Below are 16133 nucleotides of genomic sequence, written 5' to 3' on the forward strand. Positions count from 1 at the left end.
AAGATGTTCCAGGTGAGCCGTAATTCGGGAGGAAGTAGAGAGGAGACATCACTGGAAGTGGCAGCAGAGGAGGTAATAAGATCTTATTCTCTATTTACACCCAGTAACCCCCCGTCATGTCCATGCCGCTTTCTTGACAGCATATGCATGGTTGCTTGCTCTGCCTCCGGCCAACCCACACGACGATTATAATTCTATTGGAGAGAGCGTAGCCCCCCCCCCCCCACCTCCCCCCTAGGGTTGCCACCTCATCCCTTTAAACCCAAACACATATTAATTACACAGGTTCTGAGGCTAATTTAATGCAGATAAGGCACCAAGTGAATTTAATTGCCACCTTAATCAGCCACAGAACCCGTCTAATTCGTATGTGTTCGGGTTTAAATGGATGAGGTGGCAACCCTAGCCCTCTGCCCCCCATTCTCTTTTCTGTGCTCAAGGCCACATGGGTTCATGGGTTCGCCAGCCTCTGCCTCACCCAAAATAAGTGGCGTCGCCGTTCAGGTTCAGGCTCTCCTAAAATGAGGTGAGAAGTGTGGAGAATAGGGTTTTTATTTAGATATAAGGGGAAGATGTTCCTGGACCCCAAATACACAGGAAACCGTAAACTGAATGTCCCTCATATTATCCCCCCCATACATCCCCATCCTAATATTTTTCAACCAGTACAATCCAGATCATTCTCTGTTATCAATTATTGGTCTGCAGGAAACCCATATAGATCACATGACCAATGAGGATGGAGGAGGACCGGAGTCACGTGACTGAGAAGATACTGAACCTCACCCTGGAGATCATCTACCTGCTGACCGGAGAGGTGAGGAGGATTCTGGGAGGTCACATGACATCACTCTTATCTCTATTAATAAAACACAGACCTGACCGGAGAGGTGAGGAGGATTCTGGGAGGTCACATGACATCACTCTTATCTCTATTAATAAAACACAGACCTGACCGGAGAGGTGAGGAGGATTCTGGGAGGTCACATGACATCACTCTTATCTCTATTAATAAAACACAGACCTGACCGGAGAGGGGAGGAGGATTCTGGGAGGTCACATGACATCACTCTTATCTCTAGTAATAAAACACAGACCTGACCGGAGAGGCGAGGAGGATTCTGGGAGGTCACATGACATCACTCTTATCTCTATTAATAAAACACACACCTGACCGGAGAGGGGAGGAGGATTCTGGGAGGTCACATGACATCAGTCTTCTCTCTAGTAATAAAACACAGACCTGACCGGAGAGGCGAGGAGGATTCTGGGAGGTCACATGACATCACTCTTATCTCTATTAATAAAACACAGACCTGACCGGAGAGGTGAGGAGGATTCTGGGATTCTAACATGATATTCCTATTGGTTCCCAATACAGAGATTTCCTCTTGTGAAGTCCGGTGATCATATGACCATCACAGTGCCTCCATGTGACTCCCTAAAACCTGAGAGACACAACATGGAGAAGATTCTAGAAGTCACCAAGAAGATGATGGAGCTTCTGACAGGAGAGGTGAGGAGGATTCTGGGAATTCTGGGACATTATCCAGTAACAGACAAGGGATGTGTCTGGATGGTGACTGTATCATTGTGTGTGTCAGGTTCCTATAAGGTGTCAGGATGTCACTGTCTATTTATATATTCAGAGTGGAAACCTCGGGGGTGATAATATTGATGTTAAAGAGAATAAAGAGGAGGATGAGGAGTATGGAGTGATGGAGAAGTTTTCAGAAGGACACAAGGATATGATGGAGCCACCAAATACCAGGAACCCACCAGAGAGATGTTCCCGTCCTCTGTACTCCTGGAATTCCACACAGGAAGATCACACCATCCCCCACTGTTACAAGGTTGGTAGGACGGAACATCTAGGACATGGACTCATGGAGATGATCTGTGGATTTATTTTGTGAGGTTATATTTATAGATGATATTCTTTCTCATTTTCTTGGTTTAGGGTGAGGATCTGATAGATATAAAAGTTGAGGTGAAATCAGAAGAAGAAGAGAGGTATGTGAGGGATGATCAGCAGTCTATGGAGGAGGATGGAATAACGGGGACATTTATAGAGGAGGACACTCCTACAGAGATCAGCACAGGTGGGTCATTAACACTAAATCCATTCCTCCACCCATACTGCTCACTGATTGGTCCAGAGTAGGGCGGGGGCTGGGTGATATCAGCCTGTAATCCCCTGGTCACTTTCCTGAGCTGTGTTCCCCGTCCTGTATTCCTGGATTTCTCTCCGATAATCTTCCTTCTCTGTGCTGCCGACACAATTTATGTATCTAGACTGGATTCATGGAGATTCTGGGGATCAGCAAAATGTTCATTTTCACCAAGAGCGTTGCTTGACCTCGACACCTGGGGTATATTTCTGGGGTCTTCTGCCCCATGCCCGGGTCTAGTAAGACCTCTGACAGAACAATCCCCCCCGGGGTCACTTGCTCTGTTATTTGCTGGCTGTGCCGGGTGGAGGGATATGTCTGTATAGTCTCAGACCCAAGTCACTGAGTGCAGTCTCAGGAGATGGGAGGAGCGGTGTGGGACCTCTGCAACTTGTCTCATGTAAACATTTACCTTTCCACTGATTTCTGAACACCAATACACTATATCATTTATATTGTACATTACATACTCCTGACCCCTTCACTATATTCTCTATGTTGTACATTACATAATTATAATTAAGGGGAGTAGATATAAGGCAGTGGGGTGCTGGGTACAGGATTCAGGGTAAGAGCATGATCAGTAGCAGGAAAATATCAAGCATCATCTGACTAGCAAAGCAAAATAGTGATGCAAAATGTAATAGCAGTGGAGGGACTAAATACCCTCCCAGCAGCCAGCATCAGGTGGAGACAGATTGATAGAAACTGCTGGCTGCTGAGAGACACCTGCTGGTGGACTCTGGAGCTACAACTCTCCGCCCAGGGTACCAAAGTACCACCAGCAGGTGATTCAGGTCCTGGCAGGTGGGGACACTCGTCCTATAATCCCCTCATCACTGTCACTCCTATAGAAGACAGTTCTCGTTGTTTCCTCTCTCTCTGACTAAGGTCCATGAATAAAGAAATGATCTGGTAGGAGATCAGAGGATCCATTTACTAGTTACCTTGAGGGGGGAATTGTAAGATCTTCAGAGACAAAGCTGCCTGATGTGGGCGGAGTCCTGGTTTAGGGGAACCAATCAGCTCATGTCTAGTAATAATCTTTGTATTTCTATTTTAGTAGATGGACGGGAGATGAGGAAAACCTCAGAGGATTGTCTCACTTTGTCTCCAGACTGTAAAGTAGAAGATGAGGACATCACACAGTATAGTCCAGGAGAAAACCCGACTACCTCAAATGTCCATCCGGCACCACACAGTGTAGATGGACCATCGTATTCCTCTTATCCTGAGGAACCTCAGACTGTGCGGGACGGTGCCGGACCATCGTATTCCTCTTATCCCGAGGAACCTCAGACTGTGCGGGACGGTGCCGGACCATCGTATTCCTCTTATCCCGAGGAACCTCAGACTGTGCGGGACGGTGCCGGACCATCGTATTCCTCTTATCCTGAGGAACCTCAGACTGTGCGGGACGGTGCCGGACCATCGTATTCCTCTTATCCTGAGGAACCTCAGACTGTGCGGGACGGTGCCGGACCATCGTATTCCTCTTATCCCGAGGAACCTCAGACTGTGCGGGACGGTGCCGGACCATCGTATTCCTCTTATCCTGAGGAACCTCAGACTGTGCGGGACGGTGCCGGACCATCGTATTCCTCTTATCCTGAGGAACCTCAGACTGTGCGGGACGGTGCCGGACCATCGTATTCCTCTTATCCCGAGGAACCTCAGACTGTGCGGGACGGTGCCGGACCATCGTATTCCTCTTATCCCGAGGAACCTCAGACTGTGCGGGACGGTGCCGGACCATCGTATTCCTCTTATCCCGAGGAACCTCAGACTGTGCGGGACGGTGCCGGACCATCGTATTCCTCTTATCCCGAGGAACCTCAGACTGTGCGGGACGGTGCCGGACCATCGTATTCCTCTTATCCTGAGGAACCTCAGACTGTGCGGGACGGTGCCGGACCATCGTATTCCTCTTATCCCGAGGAACCTCAGACTGTGCGGGACGGTGCCGGACCATCGTATTCCTCTTATCCCGAGGAACCTCAGACTGTGCGGGACGGTGCCGGACCATCGTATTCCTCTTATCCTGAGGAACCTCAGACTGTGCGGGACGGTGCCGGACCATCATATTCCTCTTATCCTGAGGAACCTCAGACTGTGCGGGACGGTGCCGGACCATCGAATTCCTCTTATCCTGAGGAACCTCAGACTGTGCGGGACGGTGCCGGACCATCGTATTCCTCTTATCCCGAGGAACCTCAGACTGTGCGGGACGGTGCCGGACCATCGTATTCCTCTTATCCTGAGGAACCTCAGACTGTGCGGGACGGTGCCGGACCATCGTATTCCTCTTATCCCGAGGAACCTCAGACTGTGCGGGACGGTGCCGGACCATCGTATTCCTCTTATCCCGAGGAACCTCAGACTGTGCGGGACGGTGCCGGACCATCGTATTCCTCTTATCCTGAGGAACCTCAGACTGTGCGGGACGGTGCCGGACCATCGTGTTCCTCTTATCCTGAGGAACCTCAGACTGTGCGGGACGGTGCCGGACCATCGTATTCCTCTTATCCCGAGGAACCTCAGACTGTGCGGGACGGTGCCGGACCATCGTATTCCTCTTATCCCGAGGAACCTCAGACTGTGCGGGACGGTGCCGGACCATCGTATTCCTCTTATCCCGAGGAACCTCAGACTGTGCGGGACGGTGCTCCCCTTCCAACAGAGAAGAGGTTTTCCTGCCCTGAGTGCGGTAAATGTTTTTCAAAGAAGTCCTCTATTTCTATACATCAGAGATTGCACACGGGTGAGAAGCCATTTTCCTGTCCTGAGTGCGGGAAGTGTTTTATACAGAAATCAGAACTTGTCACACATCAGAGGTTTCACACGGGGGAAAAGCCGTATTCTTGTCCTGAGTGCGAGAAATGTTTTTCAGACAAGTCCAATCTCAACAGACACCAAAGGTGCCACACGGGGGAGAAGCTGCATTCCTGTCCTGAGTGCGGGAAATGTTTTTTAGAGAAGTCCAGTCTTTACAGACATCAGAGATCTCACACAGGGGAAAGGCCGTATTCCTGTCCTGAGTGCGAGAAATGTTTTACACAGATGTCCCATCTTTTCAGACATCAGAGCTCTCACACGGGGGAGAAGCCACTTTCATGTACTGAGTGCGAGAAATGTTTTTCAAGGAAGTCAGACCTTTACGCACATCTGAGGACTCACACGGGGGAGAGGCCATTTCCCTGTCCTGAGTGCGGGAAATCTTTCTTAAGGAAGTCACATCTTTTCAGACATCAGAGTGTGCACACGAGGGAGAAGCCACTTTCCTATCCTGAGTGCGGGAAATGTTTTCCGAGGAAGTCGCATCTTTGCACACATCAGAGATCTCACACGGGGGAGAAGCCGTATTCCTGTCCCGAGTGCGGGAAATGTTTTTCACAGAAGTCCGACCTTTATAGACATCACAGATCTCACACTGGGGAGAAGCCGTATTGCTGTCCTGAGTGCGGGAAATGTTTTCCCTATAAGTCAGGCCTTTCCCGGCATCAGAGATGCCACGCGGGGGAGAAGCCGTTTCCCTGTCTTGAGTGCGGGAAATGTTTCTCAAGGAAGGCACATCTTTACAGACATCAGAGATTGCACTTGGGGGAGAAGCCACGTTCCTGTCCTGAGTGAGGGAAATGTTCCTCACTGAAGTCCTGTCTTCCTGTACATCAGGGGGTCCCACACAACCCTGGAGGTGTATTAGTGAGTGCGGGAAATGTCTTGTATATGAATGTTGCTGGACATGTGGGGAAGAAGCACCCCCTGATATACACCTCAGATATACTCCATGGCTGATCTTCATCATGGAAGAAACAGTTCATAGACCTCAACTGTAGCTTGGCCTCCTGACAAAGATATCCTATGGAATGGATTATACAACAGTGCCATCTAGAGGTCGGATTGGTAAATGTTTCTCCCATTAAAACATAGTATTGAGAAAGGGGCCACACCCATGTGGGGGGATAATAAAACTTTCCAAATAAAAAGGCAACAACATAAGAAACAGTTGATAAGGAGATCCGAGATCACCAAAGACATGGATGAAGTGTTGTCCCGTGTCGGCCATTGATAGCAGGAGAAAAATAAAAATGGAGTCCTTACCTCTCATTGGCTGAGGACATTTTGCGGTGTAAACTCTTGCAAGAGGTCTGTTTTCTCAAGACGTCTTCCAGGACGAAACGCGTTTACCCCCACCGCTTAAAAGTCAGTCCTCTAGGCCTTTTAAAATAAAAATTGAGTCATTACCTCTCATTGGCTGAGGACATTTTGTGGTCTGAGGTATTTTTTAAAACATTTATTGACCCAATATGAACCAACTGTGATGAATTTTTGAATTTTTGTTTTCCCTACAGTGATATCCTATGATTTTTATCTCCATCTAGTGGCCATAATGCTGTATTGCTCTTTTCTTTTTTACTAATTGAGGTATTTCAGGAAAAAAAAAAAGTAATGCAATTTAGCCACTAGAGGGAGCTGACGGTCATAGGAGATCACTGTGTTATTTAAATTATAGCCAGAATTTTTCCCTCCTAGGCCAATGCTTCTCACATTCCTCCAACAAATGTTCTATGAAATGTCCCCTTAGTTTCCTTCATCAGACACATAACTCAGATCACATTCATGCGCTTATGAGTCCAGCACACATCGAAGAACAGGAGTTAATTGAACCAAACCTTTCTTTAGAACGGGAAATACGGCATTTGGCCATTAGATGGCACTAAGTATCATTGGGATTTGTGCCATCTGCTGGCCAAATGTGGTATTTCCAATATAAAATCAATGGAAAACATTCGACCAACACAGCAAGTAGCCAAATGACGTTCATTGTTTAACCTTTCACCGGGTCAATCGCTATGGACATTTTTTTTTTACTCATAGGTGACAGACCATCAGTTTACAGATAATCCTGAATAATGGCCCAGAGTGCAGTGGGAGGAGGATCTCCAATGGTCAGTGGGAGAAGGATCTCCAATGGTCAGTGGGAGAAGGATCTCCAATGGTCAGTGGGAGAAGGATCTCCAATGGTCAGTGGGAGAAGGATCTCCAATGGTCAGTAGGAGAAGGATCTCCAATGGTCAGTGGAAGAAGGATCTCCAATGGTCAGTGGGAGAAGGATCTCCAATGGTCAGTGGGAGAAGGACCCCCAATGGTCAGTGGGAGAAGGACCCCCAATGGTCAGTGGGAGATGGATCCCCAATGGTCAGTGGGAGATGGATCCCCAATGGTCAGTGGGAGATGGATCCCCAATGGTCAGTGGGAGAAGGATCCCCAATGGTCAGTGGGAGAAGGATCCCCAATGGTCAGTGGGAGAAGGATCCCCAATGGTCAGTAGGAGAAGGATCCCCAATGGTCAGCGGGTGATGGATCCCCAATGGTCAGCGGGAGGAGGATCCCCAATGGTCAGCGGGAGGAGGATCCCCAATGGTCAGCGGGAGGAGGATCCCCAATGGTCAGCGGGAGAAGGATCCCCAATGGTCAGCGGGAGAAGGATCCCCGATGGTCAGCGGGTGATGGATCCCCAATGGTCAGCGGGAGGAGGATCCCCAATGGTCAGCGGGAGGAGGATCCCCAATGGTCAGCGGGAGGAGGATCCCCAATGGTCAGCGGGAGAAGGATCCCCAATGGTCAGTGGGAGAAGGACCCCCAATGGTCAGTGGGAGATGGATCCCCAATGGTCAGTGGGAGATGGATCCCCAATGGTCAGTGGGAGATGGATCCCCAATGGTCAGTGGGAGAAGGATCCCCAATGGTCAGTGGGAGAAGGATCCCCAAAGGTCAGTGGGAGAAGGATCCCCAATGGTCAGTAGGAGAAGGATCCCCAATGGTCAGCGGGTGATGGATCCCCAATGGTCAGCGGGAGGAGGATCCCCAATGGTCAGCGGGAGGAGGATCCCCAATGGTCAGCGGGAGGAGGATCCCCAATGGTCAGCGGGAGAAGGATCCCCAATGGTCAGCGGGAGAAGGATCCCCAATGGTCAGCGGGAGAAGGATCCCCAATGGTCAGCGGGAGATGGATCCCCAATGGTCAGCGGGAGATGGATCCCCAATGGTCAGCGGGAGATGGATCCCCAATGGTCAGCGGGAGATGGATCCCCAATGGTCAGCGGGAGATGGATCCCCAATGGTCAGCGGGAGAAGGATCCCCAATGGTCAGCGGGAGATGGATCCCCAATGGTCAGCGGGAGGAGGATCCCCAATGGTCAGCGGGAGATGGATCCCCAATGGTCAGCGGGAGATGGATCCCCAATGGTAGCGGGAGAAGGATCCCCAATGGTCAGCGGGAGAAGGATCCCCGATGGTCAGCGGGAGAAGGATCCCCGATGGTCAGCGGGAGAAGGATCCCCGATGGTCAGCGGGAGAAGGATCCCCGATGGTCAGCGGGAGGGAGATCCCCAATGGTCAGCGGGAGGAGGATCTCCAATGGTCAGCGGGAGAAGGATCCCCAATGGTCAACGGGAGAAGGATCCCCAATGGTCAGTGGGAGGAGGATCTCCAATGGTCAGCGGGAGAAGGATCCTTAATGTTCAGCGGGAGAAGGATCCTTAATGGTCAGCGGGAGATGGATCCCCAATGGTCAGCGGGAGAAGGATCCCCAATGGTCAGCGGGAGAAGGATCCCCAATGGTCAGCGGGAGAAGGATCCCCAATGGTCAGCGGGAGAAGGATCCCCAATGGTCAGTGGGAGAAGGATCTCCAACTTTCAGTGGGAGAAGGATCCCCAATGGTCAGTGGGAGATGGATCCCTAATGGTCAGTGGGAGATGGATCCCCAATGGTCAGTGGGAGGAGGATCCCCAATGGTCAGTGGGAGGAGGATCTCCAATGGTCAGTGGGAGAAGGATCCCCAATGGTCAGTGGGAGAAGGATCCCCAATGGTCAGTGGGAGAAGGACATTCTTACATCATCCTTAGATTGTTGTTAGTAAAAGAGCACAATTGTTGGTTGTTCAAGGAACCCCAAGAAACTTATGTCTAGGGGTGGAGGTCTAGGCTGGACTTGGCAGTAATATATTTCTACCCCCCTTGGTGGGAGTGGAGATGACCCCATCTATAAGGATATATACTACATACACTTGTACTCATAAATTTACATAACCTTACAGAATTTATGAGTTCTTGGCCATTTTTCCGAGAATATGAATGATAACACAAAGACTTTTCTTTCACTCATGGTTAGTGTTTGGCTGAAGCCATTTATTATCAATCAACTGTGTTTACTCTTTATAAATCATAATGACAACAGAAACTACCCAAATGACCCTGATCAAAAGTTTACATACCCCAGTTCTTAATACCGTGCATTTCCCCCTTAAAGTCTTTTGTGGTATTTGTGGATGAGGCTCTTTATCTTCTCAGGTGGTAAAGCTGCCCATTCTTCTTGGCACAAAGCCTCCAGTTCCTGTAAATTCTTGGGCTGTCTCGCATTTTGAGATCTCCCCGGAGTGTCTCAATGATGTTGAGGTCAGGAGACTGAGATGGCCACTCCAGAACCTTCACTTTATTCTGCTGAAGCCAATGACGGGTCGACTTGGCCTTGTGTTTTGTGTCATTGCCATGTTGGAATGTCCAAGTACGTCCCATGCTTCCTGGCTGATGAATGCAAATGTTCCTCCAATATTTTTTGATCAAATACTGCATTCATCTTTCCAACAATTGTGACCAATTTTCCTGTGGCCTTTGTAGCTCACACATCCCCAAAACATCAGAGACCCACCTCCGTGTTTCACAGTAGGGATGGTGGACCTTTCATCATAGGCCTTGTTGACTCCTCTCCAAATGTAGTGTTTATTGTTGTGGCCAAAATGCTCAATTTTGGTCTCATCACTCCAAATGACGTGCCGTTTGGAGTATTGTAAGCGGGATACTTTGTGACATTCGCGTAGTAATGGCTTTCTTCTGGTGACTCGACCATGCAGCTCATCTTTCTTCAAGTGCCTCCTTATTGTGCATCTTGGAACAGCCACACCACATGTTTTCAGAGAGTCCTGTATTTCACCTGAAGTTATTTTTGCTTTTTTCTTTGCATCCCGAACAATTTTACTGAGAGTTGTGGCTGAAATTTTAGTTGGTCTACCTGACCGTGGTACAGTTTCAACAGAACCCCTCATTTTCCACTTCTTGATTAGAGTTTGCACATTGCTGATTGGCATTCTCAATTCCTTGGATATCTTTTGTATATCCCTTTCCTTTTTTATACAATTTAACTACCTTTTCCTGCAGATCCTTTGACAATTCTTTTGCTTTCCCCATGACTCAGAATCCAGAAACATCAGTGCAGCACTGGATGAAGGATGCAAGGGCCTGTCAGGAGTCCAGAAACTCGTTGACCTTTTATACACACACTAATTACAAGCAAACAGATGACAGGTGAGGCTGGTTACCTTTAATAGGCATTCAAACCCCTTTGTATCAACTTGTGTGCATGTTATCAGGCCAAAATCACCAGGGTATGTAAACTTTTGATCAGGGCCATTTGGGTATTTTCTATTGTGATTTAAAAATACAGTTGATTTATAATAAATGGCTTCAGCCAAACACTAATCATGAGTGAAAGAAATATTTTTTTGTTATCATTCATATTCTCTGAAAAATTGCCAAGAAAAATTCTGCCATTGTTTTTTTCGGGGATGCAGTTCCTCTAAGCTCCACAAGGTGGTGATCTCACTTTTACCATAGAGACAGCAAGTCTCTAAGGAAGACAGGAAGTGATGTCACCTACAGACTGGAAGTTCCGGGTGAGAGGTGAGTCGGGGGGAAGTTTAGAGATGACGTTGCTGGAAGTGGCAGGAGATACGGTAGTAAGATCTTATTTTTTATTTACACCCAGTAAGTAACCCCCCTCCGTCATGTCCGCCCTCTTCCTCCGTAGTCACTGTGACATCTTTTATCTCCAGCAGATGATGATACACACATATATAGTATCTAAACCTAGATTAACCCCTTCAGGGGCAGAACATTTCCCCCACTTACGGGGCCGGAACATTCTCTTCATTTTGGAGAAGTATTATTTAGATCTATGAAGAGGTTCCTGAAACCCAAATAGACAGGAAACCGTAAACGGAATGTCCCTCATATTATCCCCCCATACATCCCCATCCTAATATTGTACAACCTGTACAGTCCAGAACATTCTCTGTTATCAATTATTGGTCTACAGGAAACCTGTATAGATCACATGACCAATGAGAATGGAGGAGGACCGGAGTCACATGACTGAGAAGATACTAAACCTCACCCTGGAGATCATCTACCTGCTGACCGGAGAGGTGAGGAGGATTCTGGGAGGTCACATGACATCACTCTTATCTCTATTAATAAAACACAGACCTGACCGGAGAGGTGAGGAGGATTCTGGGAGGTCACATGACATCACTCTTATCTCTATTAATAAAAACACAGACCTGACCGGAGAGGTGAGGAGGATTCTGGGAGGTCACATGACCTCACTCTTATCTCTATTAATAAAAACACAGACCTGACTGGAGAGGTGAGGAGGATTCTGGGAGGTCACATGACCTCACTCTTATCTCTATTAATAAAAACACAGACCTGACCGGAGAGGTGAGGAGGATTCTGGGAGGTCACATGACCTCACTCTTATCTCTATTAATAAAAACACAGACCTGACCGGAGAGGTGAGGAGGATTCTGGAAGGTCACATGACATCACTCTTATCTCTATTAATAAAACACAGACCTGACCGGAGAGGTGAGGAGGATTCTGGGATTCTAACATGATGTTCCTATTGGTTCTCCAATACAGAGATTTCCTCTTGTGAAGTCAGGTGATCATATGACCATCACAGTGCCTCCATGTGACTCCCTAAAACCTGAGAGACACAACATGGAGAAGATTCTAGAAGTCACCAAGAAGATGATGGAGCTGCTGACAGGAGAGGTGAGGAGGATTCTGGGAATTCTGGGATATTCTCCAGTAACAGACAAGGGATGTGTCTGGATGGTGACTGTATCATTGTGTGTGTCAGGTTCCTATAAGGTGTCAGGATGTCACTGTCTTTTTATATATTCAGATTGGAAACCTCGGGGACAACAATATTGATGTTAAAGAGGAGGATGAGGAGTATGGAGTGATGGAGAAGTTTACTGTAGGCCACAAGGATATGATGGAGCCACCTACTACCAGGAACCCACCAGAGAGATGTCCCCGTCCTCTGTATTCCCGGAATTCCACACAGGAAGGTCACATCATCCCCCACAGTTACAAGGTTGGTGGGACGGAACATCTAGGACATGGACTTGTGCAGATTTATTTTGTGAGCTTATATTTTACCAATAATATTGTCTCTCATTCTCTTGGTTTAGGGTGAAGATCTGATAGATATAAAAGTTGAAATTAAATCAGAAGAAGAAGAAGAAGAGGAGTATGTGAGGGATGATCAGCAATATACGGAGGAGGATGGAATAACGGGGACATTCATAGAGGAGGACACTCCTACAGAGATCAGCACAGGTGGGTCATTAACACTAATAATCACCGCAGTTTTTTTTTTTTTTTTGCCCTATAAAAGAAAAAAGACCGAAAATTCTTTAAAAAAAATGCATTTTTCGTCGTTTCTGTTTATAAGATTTTGCAAATTAGTAATTTTTCTTCATAAATTTTGGCCAAAATTTATACCGCTACATATCTTTGGTAAAAAAAAATAACCCAAATCAGTGTATATTATTTGGTCTTTGTGAAGGTTATAGGGTCCACAAGTTAGGGTGCCAATCTCTGAAAATGTTTTCACACCCAATGTACTGATGGCCTATCTCATTTCTTGAGACACTAACAATCCAGGAAAGTTCAAATACCCCCCCCCCCAAATTACCCCTTTTTGGGAAGTAGACAATCCAAGGTATTTAGTAAGAGGCATGGTGAGTTTTTTGAAGTTCTCGTTATTTTCCACAATTCTTTGCAAATTAAGGTTTTTTTTTTTTATGAGGCAAATTATTTTGCATATGTAGCCCTATACAAGTTATTCATTGATTCAAGATCTTTTTTTTTTTTTCACAAAATTGTCATATTAGCAGGTTATTTCTCACACACAGCATATGCATAGCACAAGTTACACCCCAAAACACATTCTGCTACTCCTCTTGAGTATGGCAATACCACATGTGATACTTTTCCACAGAGTATCCACATACAGAGGCCCAACATTGAGGGAGCACCTTCAGATGTTCTAGGGACATAAATTACACATATAATTTCTTGACTACCTCTTACACTTTTGAAGGCCGTGGAACACTAGGACAATGGAAATGCCCCAAAAATTTTGTAAAGAAAACACCCCAACTTATAATCTATGAGGGATAATGTGTCTTTTGAACATGTCATTTTTTTCTACAAGTTTTTGGAAAATGTGGAAAGAATGAAAACACATTTTTTATTTCTTTTCAAGCAAAGTTGTCCATTTATACAATATTTCTAACACATAGCATGTACATACCAAAACTCGCACCCCAAAATTGATTCTCCTACTCCTCTTGAGTATGGCGAAACCACATGTGGGAGACTTTTCCACAGCCAGGCCACATACAAAGGCCCAACATTGAGGGAGCACCTTCGGGCGTTCTAGGAGCATAAATGACACATATTTCTTGACTACCTCTTACACTTTTGATGGCTCTAGAGCACCAGGACCATGGAAACGCCCCAAAAATGACCCCATTTGGGAAAGAAAACACCCCAAAATAGATTCTCCTACTCCTCCTGAGTATGACGATACCACATGTAGGAGACTTTACCACAGCCAGGCCACATACAGAGGCCCAACATGCAGGGAACACCGTTGGGTGTTCTAGGGGCATACATTTCAAATCTAATTTGGCCACCTATTACACTTTTGTGAGGCACTGTAGTGGCATGGATGAAAACTGATGTGGCATGGATGAGCACAAATATGGGATGGCTGAGCCGTGGACTGGGATGGCTGAGCATTTTTGAGCCATGAATGTGGATGACTGAGTATGGATGGGATGACTGACCATGAATGAGTATGGCTGAGTACGGATGGGATGGCTGAGTATGGATGGGTACGGCCTAATATGACTGAGTATGGCTGAGGAGAGCTGGGTATGGCTGGGTACGGCTGAGTATGGCTTGGTACGGCTGAGTATGGCTTGGTACGGCTGAGTATGGCTTGGTACGGCTGAGTATGGCTTGGTACGGCTGAGTATGGCTTGGTACGGCTGAGTATGGCTTGGTACGGCTGAGTATGGCTTGGTACGGCTGAGTATGGCTGGGTACGGCTGGGTACGGCTGGGTACGGCTGGGTACGACTGGGTACGGCTGAGTACGGCTGAGTATGGCTTGGCATGACTGACTACAGCTGAATATGGGGGTGAATGAATGAGTATTGCTGAGTATGAATGGTTGACATTGGATGGATGGATTGATGAGTATGACAGAGGGCTGGCTGAGCATGGATGGATGGCTGGATGAGTATGACAGAGGGATGGCTGAGTATGGATGGCTGGATGAGTATGACAGAGGGATGGCTGGGAATAAATGGATGGCTGGATGAGTATGACAGAGGGATGGCTGAGAATGAATGAATGGCTGGATGAGTATGACAGAGGGATGGCTGAGAATGAATGGATGGCTGGATGAGTATGACAGAGGGATGGCTAAGTATGGATGGCTGGATGAGTATGACAGAGGGATGGCTGAGAATAAATGGATGGCTGGATGAGTATGACAGAGGGATGGCTGAGAATGAATGGATGGCTGGATGAGTATGACAGAGGGGTGGCTGAGTATGAATGGCTGGATGAGTATGACAGAGGGATGGCTGAGAATGAATGAATGGATGGCTGGATGAGTATGAAAGAGGGATGGCTGAGTATGGATGGCTGGATGAGTATGACAGAGGGATGGCTGAGAATGAATGGATGGCTGGATGAGTATGACAGAGGGATGGCTGAGCATGGATAGATGGCTGGATGAGTATACCAGAGGGATGGCTGAGCATGGATGGATGGCTGGATGACAGAGGGATGGCTGAGCATGGATGGATGGCTGGATGACAGAGGGATGGCTGATCATGGATGGGTGGCTGGATGAGTATGACAGAGGGATGGCTGAGAATGGATGGATGGCTATATGACAGAGGGATGGCTGAGCATGGATGGATGGCTGGATGACAGAGGGATGGCTGAGCATGGATAGATGGCTGGATGACAGAGGGATGGCTGAGCATGGCTGGATGAGTATGACAGAGGGATGGCTGAGCATGGCTGGATGAGTATGACAGGGATGACTGAGCATGGCTGGATGAGTATGACAGAGGGATGTCTGAGCATGGCTGGATGAGTATGACAGAGGGATGCTGCACCCGATCTCTCCCCTCTCCCCTCACACTCTACCGATCGGTACAAAGAGTAGAGAGAGGAACCATACATGACGCCGGTTTGTGATCGATCCGTCATTTGACGACCCATTTACCATGATCCGTGATGCGCCGGGTCCTCTGGACCCGGTGGTCATGGATGCTACAGTGGGCGCACGCCGAGGGGTGTGCGGGAGTGTGATTATGGGAGGACGTCAATGTACGCCCTCCCAGAGTTATCGAGCCGCGCTGTAGCCATCATTCAGCTATGGAGCGGTTGTTAAGTGGTTAAAGGTTAATTTCTCACATTTGTGGCTTTTTAAATCACAATTTGTATCTGTGTATAAATAGTCAATGAGTTTTTTAGCTGTCACATGGATGCACTAAGCAGGCTAGACACTGAGCCATGAGGAGGTAGAAAAGAACAGTCAAAAGACCTGCGTAACAAGGTAAAAAACTTCAAAAATGGAAAAGGATATAAAAAGATATCCAAAGCCTTGAATATGCCAGTCAGTACTGTTCAATCACTTGTAAACAATCACAACATATACGCTTATTGGGATTTTTTTAACAAGAATATGTAGCAGAATACATATTGGTCTAAATTGATTAAGAAATTAGATTTTTTTTTTACA

General features: G+C 47.3%; 2 protein-coding genes across 2 annotated transcripts in view; both read left to right on the forward strand.

The window, feature by feature from the left end:
* Positions 1-16133, forward strand: part of LOC143955470 (uncharacterized) — a 21039-nt gene continuing 4906 nt past the window's right edge. The window contains exons 1-9 of the mRNA XM_077465512.1: positions 1-72; positions 709-817; positions 1382-1516; positions 1650-1853; positions 1961-2102; positions 3235-5798; positions 11931-12065; positions 12199-12393; positions 12491-12638. Of these exons, the coding sequence (XP_077321638.1) occupies positions 734-817; positions 1382-1516; positions 1650-1853; positions 1961-2102; positions 3235-5798; positions 11931-12065; positions 12199-12393; positions 12491-12638 (3607 nt within the window). The 5' untranslated portion in view covers positions 1-72; positions 709-733. The remainder of the gene's footprint in view (positions 73-708; positions 818-1381; positions 1517-1649; positions 1854-1960; positions 2103-3234; positions 5799-11930; positions 12066-12198; positions 12394-12490; positions 12639-16133) is intronic.
* The window catches only part of LOC143955833 (uncharacterized), a 25150-nt gene continuing 14820 nt past the window's right edge, over positions 5804-16133 (forward strand). Inside the window, exon 1 of the mRNA XM_077465954.1 lies at positions 5804-11434. The gene's annotated coding sequence lies outside the window, so the exon portion shown is untranslated. The remainder of the gene's footprint in view (positions 11435-16133) is intronic.

The sequence above is a fragment of the Lithobates pipiens genome, unplaced genomic scaffold (genome assembly GCF_037356315.1).
Source record: "Lithobates pipiens isolate NorthernLeopardFrog02 unplaced genomic scaffold, aLitPip1_a1.2 Scaffold_35, whole genome shotgun sequence".
NCBI lineage: Eukaryota > Metazoa > Chordata > Amphibia > Anura > Ranidae > Lithobates > Lithobates pipiens.